The sequence below is a fragment of the Lethenteron reissneri genome, unplaced genomic scaffold (assembly GCF_015708825.2).
Source record: "Lethenteron reissneri isolate LAM-NWPU_2019-01 unplaced genomic scaffold, ASM1570882v1 scaffold_1656, whole genome shotgun sequence".
Lineage (NCBI taxonomy): Eukaryota > Metazoa > Chordata > Hyperoartia > Petromyzontiformes > Petromyzontidae > Lethenteron > Lethenteron reissneri.
The window spans coordinates 1-22,431 of NW_026891395.1; the positions used below are offsets into that span (position 1 = coordinate 1).

A 22,431-nucleotide genomic window follows, 5' to 3' on the forward strand; every position below is an offset into this window, starting at 1 on the left:
ATTTTAAAACATTTACTTTATTGGTGCATTTCATTGTGATGAGATGAGTGTGTCACCTGCACTGAAGGCAATGCAGATTTCTGACCTATGACACTTGATCTCACAGACCGAGGAGGACAGGAAGAACAACCTGCGACTCCAGGATCTGGTCGACAAGCTGCAGCTCAAAGTGAAGGCTTACAAGAGGCAGTCGGAGGAATCGGTAAGATCTTACCTGCATCATTTCCATAGAAGATGGTGGATAATTAATCTACCGATTTACCATCGTTCTCCCTTGTTTGCGCATCCCATTGTAATGCAGAGTAACATCACGAATCAAAGACTCTTACCGTATCCAAGACCAATGGGAACACCCATTATTTAGTTTAGTTTTACTTTCGTTTATATGCACAATGCACTTAGTTACATATATTTCATAGTTTATATGAAAATTGGTTTTAAAAGTACTGTGTTTGAAAGTCAATAAGAATCCCGATGAACTTCAAAAATAATGCATAGGCCAAAGCAAAACATCCGGTACTATGTAAAAAAAGATTCGGAAACCTTAGCTATAAAAGCAAATAATACTGTAATGGTAAATTAATATTTGGGTCACATTTGTAAAAGAAAATGCATCCGTAATCACCGCAGCGCAGGTATTCGCAGTTGTTTTATACAGCCCTCCGACGTGTACTCGAGTTGCACCGTGCCTTGTTTGGCACGATGTCCGACGTTTTTCTCCCCGGTGCCTCGGAGGAAGAACGTCGGACATCATCCCCGAACAACGTGCAGCACCGTCTGAAAACGCACGCGTCAATACTGCACACCTTACCAATGCATTTGTATTTGCCGCTTGAAAAATCCCACAGGAGGAACAGGCCAACACCAACCTGTCTAAGTACCGCAAGCTGCAGCACGAGCTGGAGGAAGCCGACGAGCGTGCAGACATCGCTGAGTCTCAGGTCAACAAGCTGCGGGCCCGCTCCCGGGATAGCGGTGTTGTCAAGGTACGCTTTGTCATTCCACTATTCCAGTGAGAAACTCCGGTGAACACGAGTGGCTGCTTGGACTGTGGGACTCAATGCTTGTCAGGTCGCTTAGCTCAGCACTACGTGCTGCCTGGGGTTTAATGTGGGTATCCACAAGCTTTTAAATCACATTCTCAGGTCTGAAGGTAGTTTCACATGAAAACCCATCACTCTGGACAGAACAGTATTGTACCGAACACATGTCTAGGTCTACTTCGCTTTGTGTGTTCTAGCACAAGTTTGTGTCTGCCGTTCACGATTGATGGGATAGGCACATGATCTATGAGAGTTACTCATGAACTGCGATTAAAGTCTGGTATTTGTTAAGCATTGCTCTTTGTAAATATCAAAAACAGCACTTAACTTTGAAAGTCACGTTAAGAGCTGCTGATACTGCATCGTTTAGACATTTTTGCAATGTGCTAATTTGCTTTTCTTGTTGTTGTTACAGGCTGGAGAATCAGAATAATTCTGAAACCCTTTGCACACAAGCAATGCAACTCAAGTACAGCACAGTAATTAAGTTACTGCAAATGACTTGATGTAGGAACTATCAATAAAATGGTTTCAAAGTCAACCTTTCTCTGGAGTTTTATTTTCAACGTATACACAACTCACGTGTGTAATCACCATAAACAGTCGTGTGTCAAGCTCATAACAAGGCAGTGACGGATTATCCTCAGATCAACAGTAGCTACACATGTAGCTACGGGCCCCGCACGTTCAAGGGTCCTGCGATAAAAGCTTTCAAGCTATCAATTCCGGTTTAGTGATTCTGCACTTGCTCTATTACTCTAGTACTATACTGCCTTAAACTTTTATTAACTGGGTGTTTAAGGTTAACAATTTGTCGTTATCTAGCTTATAGCAAATAAAAAAATACAATTACTTTACTATGCAAGTAAAATTTTTGTGTTTTAACATTTTACGTATTTTAAAAAAAATTATGGCACCTTAATAACATACTGTATGCTACAGGCCCCACACCAACTTAATCCGGCACTGTAACAAGGGGGTCGGAATTGTGTCTGATCACAAACTGTCGACCGCTCACTTGGTTCTGCATCTACTTAAGTCCACGGGTTATTGCAGGTGCATTTCTCACTGGTAACAACTTGTCAGAAACAGACCTCTTCCATACACATCTTTAGTCACGGGCCTCTCTCGGCTTTTCCACCACCCATATCCAGCAGCATTGTTAAGTAAAGAAAGCTGGGGACCGGTCTCGACTTTCTGTGGTCTCATCAGCATTTGTGATGAACCACGAGTTTTGTTGAGCTCTGTGGATCGCCTTGCTGCAGTCAATGAAAGGCGACTGACTGATGGTTTCCAACTTGTAGAATGCGTGCCATGTTAGTTTCAGCATGCAATCAGTCTCAAGATTACAACAACCAAAACACACTTTGTTTAAGTTCATATTGTAACTTTATTTCCATGCGAAACATACCACTCATATTCACATTCTCAACAAACGAATATTTATCGACGGCCACCAAGGGAAAACGTAAAGATTCTGAAGTGGACAAACTCAAAAGTCAAGTCCTGTAATAGGCATTGTAGCCACGAGATGGCAGTGCAGTAAAGTCCATACGACAGGGTGGACCAGATGTCTTGTGACCCACATTTTATAATAAAAAAAACTTCATTTATATTTTAAAAAGTAGCGTTTATTTAAAACAGAAACGAACATGCAAAGTAGGAAATATGTGAAGGGTCAATCAATTTGGGGGTCACAAGACATCTGGACCATCCTTTCCATCTCTCCCCCACACACATACACACCCAACCACCAGCCCGCACTAATCACGTGCGGTGAAGTATGGTCAAATATATCCACCCTCAGGGTGAAACGCAAGGCGTGGGGTACGTAGCACCCCCCCCCTCTCTAAATCCAACCACTGACAAAAGGGACACTGTCAAATCCATTCTACAGCGTGGTCCAGATGTCTTGTGACCCGCCATTTAGTTTTCTGAAACTTCATACATTTCTAAAAGTAGGGGTTAATTTAAAACAGAATCGAACATGCAAGACGATTAAAAAATGTTGGTGGTGGTTGAGGTTGGTGGTGGTGGTTGGTTGTGGTTGGTGGTGGTAGTTGTGGTTTGGTTGTGGTTGGTGGTGGTGGTTGTGGTTGGTGGTGGTGGTTGTGGTTGGTGGTAGTGGTTGGTTGTGGTGGTTGGTTGTGGTTGGTGGTGGTGGTTGGTGGTGGTGGTTGGTTGTGGTTGGTGGTTGTGGTTGGTGGTGGTGGTTGTGGTTGGTGGTGGTGGTTGGTTGTGGTGGTTGGTTGTGGTTGGTGGTGGTGGTTGGTGGTGGTGGTTGGTTGTGGTTGGTTGTGGTTGGTGGTGGTTGGTTGTGGTTGGTGGTGGTGGTTGGTGGTGGTGGTGGTGGTTTGGTTGGTGGTTGGTTGTTGGTTGTGGTGGTTGGTTGTGGTTGTTGGTGGTGGTTGGGGGTGGTTGTGGTTGGTGGTGGTTGGTTGTGGTTGGTGGTGGTGGTGCTTCACCACTTCTCACACGCAGGGTCTCATTGCACGACACGAGGGATCACGCACACTGCTGCTCCACAGGCGGCGAGGTGGAGTGAAACACCGCGCATCGCACCTTGATCGCACAAATACCAACAACAATAACAACAACAACACCACGTGCACTCGTTATAGACGGTGATCATCACACGCGTACTGCATCGCTGGTCACAATAGTGGTCGCCACGCTACAGTCGTCGTCAAACTAGTCACGGCGATCATCATCACATCACACACACACTGATCACACACACACTGATCACACACACACACTGATCACACTACACACACACACCACACACACACTGATCACACTCCACACATATACTACACACACACACCACACACACACACCACACACACACCACACACACTCACACACACACACTACACACACACACTACACACACACTACACAACACACCACACACACCACACACACACCACACACACACTACACACACACACTACACACACACACTACACACACACTACACTACACACACACTACACATACACACCACACACACACCACACACACACACCACACACACCCCACACACACTACACACACACACCACACACACCACACACTACACACACACACACTACACACACTACACACACACTACACACACACACTACACACACACACTACACACACCACACACACACACTACACACACACACTACACACACACACTACACACACACTACACGCACACTACACACACACACTACACACACACCACACACACACACTACACACACACACCACACACACACTACACACACTACACACTATACACACACCACACACACACACCACACACACACTACACACACACTACACACACACACCACACACACACACCACACACACTATACACACACACCACACACACACCACACACACACACTACACACACACACGACACACACACCACACACACTACACACACACTACACACACCACACACTACACACACACTATACACCACACCACCACACACACCCCACACCCACACACACACACCCACCACACACCCACACACACACACCAACACACAACACCACACACACACACCACACACACACACAACACACTACACACACACACCACACACACACACCACACACACTACACACACACACTACAACACACCACACACACCACACACACCACACACACACACCACACACACACACACACACACCACACACAACACACCACACCACACTACACACACTACACACACTACACACACACCACACACTACACACACACACTACACACACTACACACACCACACAACACACTACACACACACCACACACACACTACACACACTACACACACACCACACACACACTACACACCACTACACACACACCACACACACACACCACACACACACACTACACACACCACACACACTACACACACACACACTACACAACACCACACACACACACCACCACACACACCACACTACACACACACATACACACAACCACACCACACACCACACACACTACACACACTACACACCCACACCTACACACACCACACACACCTACACACACACTACACACACACACACTACACACACCACACACCACCACACACACTACACACACCACACACACACACTACACACACACCAACACACACTACACACACACTACACACACTACACACACACACAACTACACACACTACACACACACCACACACACCACACATACTACACATACACACCACACACACACCACACACACACACTACACAACACCACACACACACTACACACCAACACTACACACACACACTACACACACCACACACACACACTACACACACCACACACACACTAACCACACTACACACACACACTACACACACACATTACACACACACTACACACACACACCACACACTACACACACACTACACACACACACTACAAACACACTACACACACTACACACACACCACACACACACTACACACACACCACACACACACCACACACACACTACACACACACCACACACAACACACACACACCACCACACACCACACCACCACTACACACACACTACACCACACACACTACACACACCACACACACACCACACACACACACCACACACACTACACACACACACCACACACACACTACACACACACACTACACACACACACTACACACACACACTACACACACACACCACACACACACCACACACACGTGTGCGAGACGGACACTTGCGTAGCCGCGCCTCCTGGCCGCTGGAGAGCCCCCGGGGTCTCAGTCTGCAGCGAGCGGCATCAGCAGCAGCCGCATCGCACTCAACTCCTGCGCCACTCTCAAGGTTGTGTTGTTGCTCTTGTTACAAGCAGACCGATGCCATTGTCTACTTGGCCGATCGATTTCGAGTAAACAACAACAAGAAGGAGAAGAATAACAAGAAGGATACATTAACCAACGCCACAAAAGAGCCATGGCTGGTACAATGTGCGTGGCAATGTACCAGTACACGGGCGATATGAATCAGCAAGGATTGAGTTTCGGAGCAGGGGACACACTCCGCGTGTTCCACACCACGGAGGATGGCTGGTGGGAAGGCGAGAAGGACGGCATCCGTGGCTGGTTCCCTGCGAGCTACGTGCACATCTTGGAGGTAAATTGAGCCCAGAATGAAGTGGGACATTGTAGCTACAACGTGGATGGGATGGGGTGGTGTGGGGTGGTGCTGAGTCCAACGTGAATGGTGACACGGGCGTTTGGCACTCCGATGGTAAAACCTTGCCTGCCCCTGGCACCGTCGAATGCAGGCCAGTGTGTTTAACTTGTGAGTGTTTAAGCCGTGTATTTACGTGATCTAATCCCCCCCCAAAAAGCCTGTATTATATTATGGATGATATTGGTCGCGAAAGGCTAAACGTGTTAAGCATGCGGTGTTGATGTCATGTTTTGTATACATGCAGATGTCGGGGAAGACTGAAGCAACATTGAAGTTTCGTCCTTTCCACTGAACATTTTTAATTCATCATGCCAACCAACGTTGCAATGTTTTTTTCTTAAATTGTATTTTTGAGAAGCTATTCCGCTTCCTTTGTGATCCAATTATCACCGCTATGGATACACGTTGAGCAGCATCTCTCCCCCAAAGAGCTGGCAGTTTTGAAGTATTCCTAACGTGCAATTGCTGTGGAGATGGTGTCCGACAATAGTGATGCATCTCATCTTGCTCGCATGCACCGTCTGCCTGAGACATTATTGTGTTTGTTGTTTGCCCAGAGAAGTTTTCCAGTCTCGTGCCTTTTTCAGGAAGGGGCTTGCCAAGTTTCGTCGCAGTAGGAGGGCGATGATTGAGATGCAGTTTTACACTTGAGTACATTTTCGAGTACTGTTTCTTTTCAAATGTAGTAACAAAAATTGTACCGTGAAGCTGGCGAAACAATGGGCCTACTATTTGTTTTTTTCCGGTAAAGTCACGTAGGTAAAACATTTAAATAAATTAAATCACGACGTTTTGGGCGTCGTGATTAAATTTTTTATTTTTTTATCTACGTGACTTTACCGAAAAACAAAGAGTATGAATCCTTGCAGTCACGAAAACTTCAAATCTAGAATGGGGCTACTCTTGCGACTGCCATCACATACCTCTTAACGTTCACTTGTGAAGGAGACGGAGCGTATTTTTGTTACGGTCAATAACACCCAGTGTATTCACCAGGGCAGTCCGCTGGATTTGAACCGTGAAACTTTTCAGCAGTGGCGAACGTGCCAGGCCATTGTCACCTCTTTCAAAATAATGAAATTCGGACCCAAAGTTTAGACTTTTAGTTGTAAACATTCGAAGTCAAGCTCCAGCCTACTTAACGTGTTTTATAAGTAGTTCTACAGAATTGACACATATAGGACATTTGTAATTATGAAAGTGACAATGGCGGTCTTCACGAAATATGTAATTCGTTGAACTTTTTCATTGCTGAACTTGTCATTTGCTAAGTGATTCATCGAAAGTTGCCATTCCAGTCAACAGATAATATTGATCATTAACACTATTCAATTAAAGTAAAAATTCCATCTTCATGACCACTAACAAATGGCAACAATATTCTATTTTTGATTTAAAGCTTTCGTGACTGCAGGGATTCATATTCTTGGTTATTTCGGTAAAGTCCCGTAGAAGGTAAATAATAAATAATTAAAATATAAAACAATAACATTCTCACGACGTTTCGACTGCAACATAAGCAATCATCATCAGGCGTGAAATCCACAGCACTTTTTTATTTTCTTGCTGTGGATTTCACACCTGATGATGATTGCTTGTGGTGCAGTCGAACGTCGTGAGAATTATATTGTTAAATATGTAATTATTTTATTATTTCCCTTCTACGTGACTTTACCGATAGATCCAAGATTACTAACAATATTCTCTTCTGATATTTATTTTGACATATATGGGGTGTATACCAGGCTTACATGTCATGGTTATCAGTAGTGCACCTTAAATAATGTAGCAAAGCGATGCGCATATTCAAGAGGTGGTTGTGCATCGTGCAATGATGTTGTGTCTTGTGTCAGGGTGGTTTGCCCGTGAGCACTGCAGCACGTGGCTTGTGGCCTCTTCCCAGAACACACACACGAATGTTGCTATTCCAGTCGTGTGGGGCACTTCACTCATGTGTTATGCCTTTACTTCGCTGTTAGTAACAATGTACGAATATAGAGGCCAGGGCATGATGTCACGGTACAGTATTAGCTTGTTAAGAGTAATTTAAATAATTTTTAATAGCCGTTTGAGTAAATTAATATATGTGTAAATTACAGTACAGCCCTTTATATTCTTAGGTTTTTTCCGGTAAAGTCACGTAGTTAAAAAAAATTTAAATTAATAAAAGTAAAATAAAATCACGTTTCGGAGGCAACACAAGCTTCCGTCTTCAGGTGGAACCGTCACAGCCACGACAGCTGTATCACTTGATACGGAAGCTTGTGTTGCCTCCGAAACGTCGTGATTTTTTATTTTATTTTACTTTTATTAATTTTATTTTTTTACCTACGTGACTTTACCGAAAAAAACCTAAGAATATGAATCCTTGCAGTCACGAAAGCTTCAAATCTAGAATTACAGCCACCTTTGTCATTTCACTGCGTTCTGGATTAAGTCACCCTATGCCGTGACCATACCTGACTACACTGGTAAAGGGAGTGCCCACGACTGGTCCAGGTACCACTCTCAACACTGATGTTGGCCATGGTCAGAATGAAACTCAAGTCTCCCCCGGTTTCTAGTGTAGTGGTAAATCGCTGCTGATGCCACTGCGATCCATTGTATCTTTACCATTCCAGGATTAGACATTGCTCACTGTTTGGCCACGGTTCAACATTGTTTTTCTGATGTCAGCTCAAAAATATTTTTTTTGTCTAGAAGCAGACTTCTTAAATGAATGTTTCTGCATGAATAATGCATACCCATGCGCATAAACCAGCAAGCACACACATACAGATGGAGGAAATGCATCCTGATGACTCATGCAATGTGGTCGTAAAAAAGCCCATTTATAGATTTCCCCCCTCCTCCTCAGGCATTATAACACAAAGATGCAAATACAGAGCTCCTCCATATTATATAGTATGGTTTGGGTTAGATCGTGTAAAAATATAAATGTGTCGTTTAACCCGCCATCATCCGACACAGCCAATTAGTAAGGTTTGTCACGTAAACAGAACCATGCCAATTCGTTACTAGTACAAGCACACCGGTGTGTTGGAGAGCATTGGACAATCTGAGTACGACGTTTCGCCAGTAATTACAACCAGCTTCATCAGGCGACAGCCAGCTCCTGTTATGGGGTGAACTTCGTGCACCTTATCTGTGAGGTTGCCACCAAAGTGACTTCACTTTTCCTGCGAAATAATGTTGGATAATAGCCATTCTGCAAAGGAGGATGGGTAAAAACTTAGGTAATCGCAGATATTAAGAACAGGGGTGTGTGTGAATAAGGAGGACTTTCCATAATAGTTTAATCCGTGAAAGAATGTAAACAAATTGGTTAAGGCAGCTGACAAGCATGACAACAGCCACGGTTCTAAATCAAAACATTTGCGATGGTTTTCGTCAAGCCTATTCATACATTTTACTTCCAAAACTCAACTTTGTCGGAATTGATTAAGATGCGGTTAAGGGGCCAAGTGATTTCGTAATTGAGGGGCGTCGACTGAAAATGGACGACAGGCCACATCATGATTCGTAAATAATACTGCATGCATGTACCTGTATTTTGTACAAGAGAACATAGCATATCATTGACAACCATTTTTCTAAAATACATAAATGCGCAACCAGTCGTGAAGTGAGATGTAATCTTTTGTCATGAAGTAACTTGTATACTGTTTGCATATACGGGCAGATTTACAACACGAGATACTCATTGTCAAAAGCATATCCTGTAAGAACGGCGTATGTATGTCGCCCTTATTAAATCTTTCAATTGACATACACGAATGTGTTTGACGCGTAGGAGTCTGCCTTGCTGAAGGTTGTAAAAGAATTTGGATGAAGAAGATCGTTCGCTATCAAATACGGATATGCCTCTTTTCGGCTTGTAAAGCAAACAGGTCCAGTGGTCACCTAAGAAAACGAAATAACAAAACTACAAAGCTATCAGTCACGTCTGCTGTTCTCTGCGGGAGATTTGTAATAGAAACAACTGCTACTGATAGTCGTACGTGTACAGAATACCCCTTATTTTGTCAGGCGATGAGGATATGTAGAAATAGAAGCAAAATAAAAAAGAGAATCTTCGAATAAGCTTAAGATTCATCCTGACTATACGTCAGGAAGGCACATATAAGTCGGCTGACCTGGAATAAATTGTCCCCCAATTATTCCACTACAGGAGATTGTAGGTACAGCAATTACCACTGAAGGGTAGAGACAACAATCGAGATCCTTACCCCGATTTCCCTTCCCCCACGCAATAGAATGAAGCTCATTCCCGTAGAGTCTCTCTCACTAATGGGTTTATTCGGGCACAGCAGTGATTTTCAAACTGAGTTGACGAGGATGAAGCCCCCCCTTTTCGCTCTGAAGTCTGGAATGAAATCCACAACAGCACAATGGTTAAACCTTTCAGGGTACTAGCCACGACTCCAACAATGTAATGAACATTTTTTTAAAATGCAAATAAAACTCAGAAAGACATGATTCTTTGTGGCAGGACTCTTATATGTCGGAAACAGGAATCCTAACGTGAGTCAGGGGTGGGGTGAATCATATACAGTATTTAAAATTATAAAGTTACCCAAGTTTGTATTTTCTCCAGAGACCTCATGGTGAAAAATGTCTGGTCGTATGTATTCGAGAACACTTTTTTTTTGGAAATCCATACTTTAAGGAATGTCCATGTATCATTCCTTTATTCCCACAGAAACCACCAAACAACGGCAGGAAACACAAGGTATTCCTGGAACGTGGGAGTGTTTTAAGTGCAGACAATTGTGGGACATGCTTAGTTTGCAAATGAATGGGCAACAAACAAAGACGTCGAAATGTGCTGCTGCTTGCTTGCCATTGTAAACCTGTTTTAGTGATATACAAACAGGTCCTGCTGGGAAAAAGAAAGCCCCCACTCAGAGTTGTAAGCGTAGAGTAAATATGTATTCTTGAGTGGCAGTTTAAATTCATGACAGTGAAAAGTGTCTAAGTTACCCCCATAGAACATCCTGCAAGAGACGTATTCCTTTAATGGTGTTACTACAGGTCTAGTGATAGGTTTTTAACCCTTTCAACTGGTACTACAACAAAAAACTGACAACCTTTATACAAGGGATCATGTTTGCAATAACCACAACACAAGCAGTCAAAATGCAAATAAAAAGAAACAACTCTGATAATGATAATGATATGCACTGTCCTTGAAGTTGATTGGTCCACACTGGAGACAGCTTTTCTTAGAGCCTAGTCTCCATTGGTGTTGGACCAGATTGACGCCAAACGGCGTACAACTCAAAGACAGCTCACTATCAGAGTATTGAGAGCTCATTTACACTATGAAACCTCCTTTACCAGTGGCAAAATATAGTGATAGGTTTTTACCCTTTCAACTGGTAGAAAAAAACAACTACTGTGTTACTACAGGTGCTTGTTTTCATTACTATTTTAGAGGCTGATTGATAGTTTATGTGATCCACGGCTTGGTCATGCAAATGTAGTTCCAGGAAATCATCACATTATTTATTTCTTTTTGCAGGCGAGCCACACAGAGTCCGTATCACTCTTTTTCAGGAAGGTTCGCATTGTTTTTCTTTTTAATTTAAAAAAGTTTTCAGAGAATTAATGACGAGTGTGTATCCTACCACGCGCACGAGGGGGCAACTCTATCCCCGTACAGATGGAAACAGATGGCGACTAGTCCACTTGATTCACGACTGTACTGTCATTTTCCTGGGTATGGGAGCTTCACAACATTCGTGAGAGCCACCGACCTTTGCCTCCACAGCGCTGGGATGACATGCCCAAGTGTATGGCGCTGGTGGCACACTCTCTGCAGCAAGGACTATTTCTATAACCGTGCTTTCATTTATTTATTGGAAACGTTTAGCTGGCGGGGGAGGAAATAAAAACAACCCCACCAGTGCACAAGGATGTCATTGGTTTGAGCGGAGATGATTTATCGCGGTGTTTGTTTGTGCAACACATCCTACTGAGGTTACAACTGTCACACACACACACAAAAAAAACCACACATTAAAAAAAATACAAGAATCTCGACCACAAAACCAGGTACCGTATATTACTTTAACAGACTGGCCAAAACTCTCCGGAATTCCTACAGTCAGTATGCTACTAAATATGTGCATATGTCAAATATCCAAATACTGTAATGGTCTCTTCTGCCCCACCTCTGGCCCATTTCCCCAAGAGAAGATTCTTATGAAAGCTAATAAAGTGTAGACGATACAGTACCGTACCATGCTGTAATATACAGTATGTCCATAATAAAGGTATTATCTATTTCTAAAGAAATATACTTAGCAGCTTGAACGAGGTTGATAAAAAAAGATGCACACACACTTGGTATAGTGTGAGATATTATCTTTAAAGTTAATCCCTCCAAACCGGCTTTGTATTCCCTAGTGTGTTGGCAACACACACAGCATTGAGATTTGAGAGTTCAAGGCGTTTGCTAAGCATGGTGTGATTATCTTCTTGGTTCTTTCGGTTAAAGTCACGTAGAATGGAAATAATAAAATAATAAAAATAAAACACCGAAAGAACCAAGAAGATGAATCCCTGCAGTCACGAAAGCTTTAAATTGAAACATGGTGTGATTACTCATATTCATGTTTTTTTCGGTAAAGTCACGTAGGTAAAAAATAAAATAAATGAAAACAACTAAATTAAATCACGACGTTTCGGGCGCAACACAAGCGTCCATCATTAGGTGGGGACAACCACAGCGAGAGAACATGGTGTGATTGTTTCAGGCACTCCTGTTATACGGTGTTGAAGATCACTCGAGATGTTTTTGTATTCTGTCGTTTTTAGGAATAGACTTTACCTTCACATCACCCCAACATTCAACTGCACCCCTCAAACTGCTGTATAATTATACATCTTTAACAATGGGTAACACCTTTCACGACGAACGCCTTGCGTATACAACCATTGTCACCCGAACAAAAGTTTAAATTGTGGTCTTGCGTCGGCGTACAATAGAAATGTGATGCTCTCCATTCTCTGGGCACTCGTGAACGAGAGTGGGATTTCAATTAATTCATGATACGTGCTGTTAAATCACTTGGTCACGGGTGGCTTTCTGGATATGCCCTGTGTACATGCTGGGGTCCCAGGGAGAGCAAGTGTAATGCTCTTGGATGTACAAGCTGTTAACAAGAGCCACCATTCCTGTGGCCTGCATGCTGTCTCATTTTTTTGGAAGCACAATGTGAAATTTGATCCATTCAACAAGTAGTACATTTTGGATACATCTAGTGTAAGTTGTGCTACATCACAGCACCCGAGAGAGGGCAATGCTTTGAGTAGGCTTTCATCCAGCTGTCGATGGTTATACAGTAGTTGACAAGTCAAGATGGGGTGTGAATGTTTTTCAGAAATACAGAATAATGATACTTGCAATATTAAAATAACGGCGTCTGCCATTCGTGGCATCAACCTGTTAGTCACAAGGACACGTTCTGTCAGTGTGGCATGTTTTGTAAACAGCAGAAGTGCAAGGCCATTTATGCCAAGAGGCTAAAATAATTGTTGGAAGGGACCCCTCTTTCAGTTAAACGCATCCCTCGTGAGGTAGCAGAAGTGATACAGAAAAGACGCAATCGAGAGATGTAGTGAATTCAGAGAAATGTCGACGTATATGTTTCACGAGTAGAAAGATGCAGGCATGACAGAGGATGAGAGAGATTCATTTGATTTTTACATTCATTATCATTTTTTAGGATTTTAATTTTGGCTGGTTTTTGATGGACCTCTTTTTTTCATGAATCCAAGGCCTCTTGAGCTGTTGGGGACTTCAGCTGCTGCATAACGCTGCCACAAATTGTAAATACACGAGACAACAGAGATAGCTAATTGCTGTGCTCTTCTGTTAATCAGATTAGAGAATTACTGTCATCGTATTCACGTGCTCCATCTCGTTTGCCAATTAACACAACCAATCGGTTTAAAAGATGGGAAAGACACAGAAAAAAATAATTGAGATGAAATTTTGGATGTTATTTATGTCCAAGTTTAAGTTAAATTGTAGACAAAAAGTACAGCAATGTACCGTCATATTTTTAATATTAGTGTGGTGGTCATTACAGTGTAGCAAAAACTGTCTATAAACGGTTTATGGTCACATTTTACTCCTATAAACACGAAGCGGTCATTTGTGGTGTACTGGAATGTTAATTAGCTACAAGCCTGCATGTGGCCGAGACCACACCGTGCACATAAATAGGGCAGTTGCCTAAAATGTGACTTGTCGTAAATATGAAAACACTGCCTGCAGCCATAACCTTAACATCAGCCACTGAAAGGCAGCCGGGCCAACTGATGAATTATGCCGTAAGATAACGACACGCTGATCAATTATACCGTGAGGTAATGGATTCGGGGATATTGGCAACATGTTTAAAGGAAACCAAGCTATGCTCTCGTGACATACTGGGGATGTGTATGTACCACCAGGGCCGGATGAAGGTTCTTGTAGGCCACTTGGCACTGCTTTATCATAAGCCTTGGGTGGTGATGACTTTCTACATTTGGTACTGGCAATTGTATGTTGCTACTACCGCCGTTGTCTGTGACCTCGTTCGATGGGAGCGCGCTGTGTGCCATAGATAAGCAGATTTAATTTGGAACACTGTGCCTATCCTTGCTATATGAATATATTTATTCATGAAGATATCTTGGTTACATTTTTTTGGTATCATGCAAACACAAAAAGCATGGTGAACATTTTTTTCGTCGGCCCTTTAGTTTTCGTAGGCTCTAGGCAAATTGCCTAATGTGGCCTATCGGTTAATGTGGCCCTGTGTCCCGCCACTGTGCACTCGAAAATATTAATTTTCACACATAGCCGCGTGCATCAAGGTGTGATAAAAAAAGAGAGCGGTGTTATGCTGTAGTTGTACAAAAGTGTAAGTGTTTTTTGTGTGGCTTGTGTTCTTGCCATCAATATTTATCAGCAGGAAAAAAATACAGTGCTGTACTGTGTAGACAATTATTAATGCGTTGTTTGAATATAAGTACCGTACTTTATATTTACACCAAAGTTATACCTATTTGAGTTTATGTTGATGAAGACAACACTAGGGGTTAAGAAAGTTAAACGGTTGAATTTTCTGGCTATTATAAAATTATAGTATAATGTAAAGCTTTTGCAGTCCCTTTTTGCAGCAGCAATATTCAAGCATGATTTAGAATGAATAAGGTCGTACTCTAATTGTAAATGTTGTGCATTTACTCTCCAACACACCGGTGTGCTATACTAGTAACGAATTGGCATGTTCCGTTGCGTGACAAACCTTACTAAATGGCTGTGCCGGGTGGTGGCGGGTTTAATGACACATTTATGTTCACGCGATCTAACCCAAAAAACCTCTTATGGATGAATAAGGTCATACAGCTGGGCATAGTAAGCAACATTGTCCCTATTAGAGTTGGTTATATCTAATCTGTTAGTTAATTTCCATTGGTTGTTATAATGACTATCATCAGAACATCTCAAGTGGTTTATTATTTTCTCCATTTATATATGTACGCATTTTTTTTCTCCAGTTCTGTTTACTGGAAAACATTCCAAAGTCCCTTTGAATAACTTTGACAGAAGCACTTTTCTCCTTCTCTGACTCCTCCTCTAATAGTGTGGGCATGCTTACAATCACTGAGTTGATAGATGTGGTCGATTGTAGAGACACCTTACTGAACCTGGCTTTGTCATGGAAATGGACTACAAGATTTCCTCTATCACGTGCCCATTCTCTACAAAAGTCGTTCTGTGCTTTTATTTATTGGAAACGTTTTGCTGGTGGAAAATCCCCACTTGTGAAATTTTGACATACAGGTGCTTTTTGGACGAGGATGTCATTGCTTTGAGTGGACATGATTTATCGCAGTGTTTGTGCAAACCATCATGCTCGGGTTAAAACCATCAATGGGAGTTGTTTGATAATGTTCATTCATTCGTTCTCAGTCCACTTGTCCTGGTGAGGGTCGCTGCAGCAGCGTGTTGAGTAGTGGCGATCCACACCTCCCTTTCCTTTGCGACAGACTCCAGCACGACACTACTATACACTATACACTACTATACACAGACTCTAGCTCTCCTTGGGGAATTCCCAGGCGTTCCCAGGCCAGCCGAGCGACATCGTCCCGCCAGCGTGTCCTGGGCTAGCCCCGGGGTCTTGGCTCAGTGGGACGTTTTGCCCGGTAGAGTCCCAGGGGGAGTCTACCGGGGGGGGCATCCTTACCAGGTGCCCGAACCACCTCAACTGGCTCCTCTCGATCCGGAGGAGCAGCGGCTCGACTCTGAGTCTCTCCCGGATTATCGAGCTCCTCGCCCGATCACGGAGAGTGAGCCCGGCAACCATGTGGAGAACTTGATAATCAAAATCAACAAATTAATATTGCTCAGGAAGAAATATTTGTTTTCATGAGCGTAACCCAAAAAAACTTTTATTATGGATAACATTGGTGGCGAAAGCCTCCGTGTTAAACGGAGTAGTGTATATAACCTCCTGTATGACGTGGATAAGAAACGCGGGTATTGACAGCGAATGGAACACGAATGCAAAGACGCATGGTTGAGGTGTGAGTTTGGAATTACAGAGAGTCTTTTTGAACGGAACACATAAGGCGATATTGACTGCTACGAGAAGTAGTTCGGGCTTGGGTAGGACACGTCGTGGCTAAGGGGGGGGGTACGATGGCCTGTGCCCAGAGACCAACGGTGCTTTGGCAGCCCAAGGAAAGTGCACACGCGCGAGTGAATGTCCACTGCGGATATGCGGCGATGAAGTCAACCCTCGTGCCAGAGCTCTGCAGACTGTCAGACCGTAATATTTAGAAATGGCGCAGGCCTTCATTTAGAAGTGGACAGGTCATGGCTCATGGTGATGCCATCCATAAGACAAATTACTTTAGTATGAGATCCCCATGGTTAGGATGTTTACCTTGCAGTAATTCACGAGATGTATGTTACGACTTTGCCTTTCCACTCATCCACTGTATATTCATATTCTTGGGTTTTTTCGGTAAAGTCACGTAGGTAAAACATCAAAATTAATAAAAATAAAATAAAATAAAGATCACGACGTTTCGGAGGCAACACAAGTCTCCGTCATCAGGTGGGACCGTCACAGCCAGATTAGCTGCATCAAGTGAGGCAATGATTCAAGATGTAATCCCCTCTCAACTCGCTTTTAAGGGATTACATCTTGAATCATTGCCTCACTTGATGCAGCTAATCTGGCTGCTGACGGTCCCACCTGATGACGGAGACTTGTGTTGCCTCCAAAACGTCGTGATCTTTATTTTATTTTATTTTTATTAATTTTGATGTTTTACCTACGTGACTTACCGAAAAAACCTAAGAATATGAATCCTTGCAGTCACGAAAGCTTCAAATCTAGAATTCATCCACTGTATGTTGGATAGACCATAAAACTATCTGAGCTTCCAACATTTTTAAATGCCTCATTAAGTTGTGATGTGTGTGATACGATTACTGTCACTCATTGAATAATTTGCCGTATAAATTACGCATATTGCAATAATTGCAGCCCTTTGTTCATCATCCCCTATTGGATGAAGGCCTCCCCATGCCTTATTAGCCATGGGGAGGTGTTTTGACCATACTTCATCACGTTGTTTCAGGGAGTGTTGGTGGGAAGCAATTAGCGAGCAGTTATCAAGACTGGCATGACACCCGAGTGCTTGGTGTTGCTCATACCATGTCCGCCCGCCCGCCTTCATTGAAAACCAAATCCACATAGGGGAGGCCCAAAACCGATGAAGCTATCACTCGTCACTCATATTAACCATGGTTGGGAATAGAATTTGGCTTATATGTTTCATAGCACATTGTACTAACCATTACACCACCACCACTACTCCACCATGTGTTAACAATACGACTGTTGGTGCATTGATTTTCGTGTTTTTTATGTTTTTTTATGTTTATATTCTCCCAAGTTTGTTATGGAAATTTATTTTGTATCAATGGGCTTTAATCTGTTTTAAATGAAGGCTTTAATGAAGACAGCAAAATAAATATGCAACTTAAGCGGATAAGGCTGCGACAGAGGAAGAGATGTATGCTCTACACTTGATTTTCGTCATTTCATACTTTCCTGATGGCTGTTTATGTGGGGCTGGTTACTTGGGTAGCAATACACCTTGTATTAAGTCCAGGTTTATAACAAAGACAACTTCGAAAATGCATTTTAAACGGCGTTTGCAATTCTTGATCTGCTCAAAATTTAATTTGTGATTAATAAAAAAAAATGCTGTACTCTGCCTGCAGCGAGTCTGTAAAGTACATGAGCATACCATTGGAACCTCATTTGCCAGTAAAAAATATGATACAGTAATTGTTTTTTTACCCTTCTATCTGGCAACAAAACTGACAACTTTTTTACAAGGAGTCATGTTTGCATAGACCACAATACCTGCAGCCATAATGCAAACAAAAAACATAACTCTGTCCTTGAAGGTGATTTGTCCACACCCGAGACAGCTTTCCTTAGCGTCATCTGGTCCAACCCATATGAGACTAGGCTTAAAGGAAAGCTGTCTCGGGTGTGGACCAATCAACTTCAAGGACAGTGCATATATTATCAGAGTTATGTTTTTTGTTTGCATTATGGCTGCAGGTATTGTGGTCTATGCAAACATGACTCCTTGTAAAAAAGTTGTCAGTTTTGTTGCTACATAAGCATACTTTAAAGATCACTACACTCTTGAATACATCAGCATCATCCAGTGCCTTCACGTGGAACCCAAGGAAGGAACTGGTTCGGGTTTGCTGCATATATTACCTCGATTTGGATTTACTGCTTCTGGTTCTGCCCCCTCCAAAAAACAACAACAAAAAGGGACAGGTTGTCATTATTTTCCTGTTTGTCATTCACGACCAAAGAATATCTGGTTGGCGAAGGATGATGGGAAAACTTGTGAGCCTAACGGACAAAAAAAATTGGCAAGTAATTGCCACATTCCAATGGGTATAATCCATGCCCAAACCGTTTGCAATTCTGCACAATAGACTTTGTCTCTTTGTGTCCAAATCTTGTGGTGGGTAGTCGTTATGCCGCAAGCCCCCCTGTTGAACAACACATGCAGCGCATTTCCCTGCTCTTGAAACTGACAAAAAAAAAGAATTATATAATTGTCTCTTGTTAAATATAAAACTCGTTTTTGCATCTAAGTGGGGCCCAGCCTTTGAATGTGTACTCAATGGACCATTTCAATTGTGTTTGACAGTATCACATGGCCCTGAACATAATGGCTGCATACTTTTTGACAGCCACTTAGCCATGCAGGCTAAATTTTAACACAGTCCAGCATGCTCATTATATGGCACACTGATTGATTGCATGTGATGTAAACTGCGTGTACTTTACCCACCGAGGCTTAAGAGGATGTTTGTAAAATCAAATACATTACTAAAAATAATCAACGTCAGCCGATATAAGTCATAGTCGGGTGATAATGTACTGATGCAATTGATAGAATTTCGAATTTTAAAAATGCTGCAAACTATTCAGTATTTAAGTGCGTAAGAACCTTATTTGAAGTGTGCTAGAGGCATAGTGGTTATCACAACGTGCTAGGAACCTGGCGATATCATCCATATAAATATATATATCTTTCTGGGAAGAGCAGCAAGCATCTGGTGATGGCATGCAAGAGCCAAGCCGCACTGAGATGTTGAGAAAAAATATTAAAACGTTACACTGCAATATCAACATACATGTTGAATGTTACAAAATGTAGCCAGGTGTTACATTGAAAATGAGCCAAAAAACACAGTGGCACAGACATAAGACATTTACAAAGTAAGTGGCTCAGACCAATAACCTGAACTGGGCTTAATATTAAAATGAAAAATGGGTGAAGGCTCGGCCTCGTAATTTCTTGCTCAACGCGACTAATAGCAGGAGGGCCTCCGCCAGTTGGACCTCCTGAGAGAGCTTCTCGCGAGGTTAATTCTGCACATTTTTCCACACCGACCAGGCATCTTGGAAGTTGTGGGAGAATACCCACACTTTATCCTACCGCACGCGACCTGCCTGCTAACTTGTACGCCCATTTATACAACTAACTACTGGGTGTCCAGAGGTGGGGGAAGTGGCTGGGATATCGAACTGGAGACCTTTTTAAATTGCCAGTCCTGTATGGGTATTTTTTAAAAACCATTTACAGCACGGCATTCAATCTTGATTTGAAGTTTTCGTGACTGCAGGAATCCATACTCTTTGGTTCTTTCGGTAAAGTCACGTAGGTATAAAATAAAATAAATCACAAGCACGGCATTGTTGAAATAATTCGATCACTGTTATCTTCTGATGCATATTTAAATTGGTTCTCACCTGTGTGTTCCATGCATGTATATGTCTATAGGGTGCCACGGTAACGAGATGCTAACTACCTTGCCTGTGTATTTGGAGTTTACATGTCTCTCCCCGTGGATTCTTTTCCGGGTCCTCCGGTTTTCCCCTCCACATTTAAAATCTACATCACGCGTTTAGACTGTTTGGCTGCAATACATTTCCACGTGATGATCGGCCACTTCATTGAGCTATCATTTGTGATGGGCAGGTCGCTTCTTGCAAAAGAGCTATGCAGCTTGGTGGACCTTGCCTGCTAAATAAAAACTAAATCTTTTTAAAATCGTTTATAGCTGTATATGTACAACCCTCGTGCCGCGTACGTCACTGTTCCTGCACGCACATTTTTGCACCCAATATAGATTTCAATGTTTTCTGCAAATCGCAGAGATACAGAGCTGCAGAAGCTGTGTGTGTGCGCACGCACTCAAAATATAAATTCACTGCAGTGCCGTGAAGGGACCCTCGTTGACTCCAATCCCTTCCGCTAAATTGTTGCAAATGTGTATGTAGTTTAAAACTTAAATTTAAACTTAAATTACGAGCCTCCTGGAAGTAAACGTAATTGTTTATGATACAACTAGCGGTTAGTACCCGGCGTTGCCCGGGCGAAAAAGGCAGACACACATGTAGTTACACACGCAAATCGACTGACACACACACAGAGTTACACGCACAAATGGACTCACACATACATACATAGATAATTTGGAATCCAATAGTGCAACAATTATACACAAAACTGTACAAAGAAGCATTGAGCGAAGCGTGTTTGGAATGTATGTTTCGCATCATATGTAGCCAACAATGCTCATCGGAATTGCACTGAGAGACAGGAAGAGGAGCACGTGGATGAGAGAGCACGACAGGTCAATGACATACAGAGAACGAAAGTAACGCGAGCTTGAAAGTAACGCGAGTAACGTAAGTAACGTAAACTTGAAAGTAACGTGAATAACGTGAGCTTGAAAGTAACGCGAGTAACATATGATTGAAAGTAGCGTGAGTAACGCGACCTTGAAAGTAACGCGAGTAACATATGATTGAAAGTAACGTGAGTAACATATGATTGAAAGTAACGCGAGTAACGTGAACTTGAAAGTAACGTGAGTAACGTGATCTTGAAAGTAACGTGAGTAATGTGAGCTTGAAAGTAACGCGAGTAACGTGAGTAACATATGATTGAAAGTAACGTGAGTGAAGTGAGCTTAAAAGTAACGTGAGTAACGTGAGCTTGAAAGTAACGTGAGTAATGTGAGCTTGAAAGTAACGTGTGTAACTTATGACTGAAAGTAACGCGATTAGCGTGAGCTTGAAAGTAACGTGAGTAACGTGAGCTTGAAAGTAACGTGAATAACGTGAGCTTGAAAGTAACGTGAATAACGTGAGCTTGAAAGTAACGCGAGTAACGTGAGCTTGAAAGTAACGCGAGTAACGTGAGCTTGAAAGTAACGTGAGTTACGTGAGCTTGAAAGTAACGCGAGTAACGTGAGCTTGAAAGTAACGCGAGTAACGTGAGCTTGAAAGTAACGTGAATAACGTGAGCTTGAAAGTAACGCGAGTAACGTAAGCTTGAAAGTAACGTGAGTAACGTGAGCTTGAAAGTAACGTGAGTAACGTGAGCTTGAAAGTAACGTGAGTAACGTGAGCTTGAAAGTAACGTGAGTGACGTGAGCTTGAAAGTAACGTGAGTAACGTAAGCTTGAAAGTAACGTGAGTAACGTGAGCTTGAAAGTAACTCTAGTAACGTGAGCTTGAAAG

At 42.7% G+C, this 22,431-nt stretch overlaps 1 protein-coding gene and 1 long non-coding RNA gene across 2 annotated transcripts in view; both read left to right on the top strand.

The window, feature by feature from the left end:
- Positions 1–106: 106 nt before the first annotated feature.
- LOC133339210 (myosin-7-like) lies at positions 107–1,584 on the top strand (the record flags this gene model as incomplete). Its single annotated transcript, XM_061547361.1, has 3 exons — positions 107–202; positions 849–986; positions 1,459–1,584. Coding segments are annotated over 3 exons (252 nt in total), but the record flags the coding sequence as incomplete, so codon positions are not given.
- A 1,980-nt stretch (positions 1,585–3,564) lies between these two features.
- LOC133339209 (uncharacterized) overlaps positions 3,565–22,431 on the top strand; it is a 34,724-nt gene continuing 15,857 nt past the window's right edge. The window contains exons 1-2 of the long non-coding RNA XR_009754687.1: positions 3,565–3,579; positions 5,937–6,217. This is a non-coding gene — a long non-coding RNA (uncharacterized LOC133339209). The remainder of the gene's footprint in view (positions 3,580–5,936; positions 6,218–22,431) is intronic.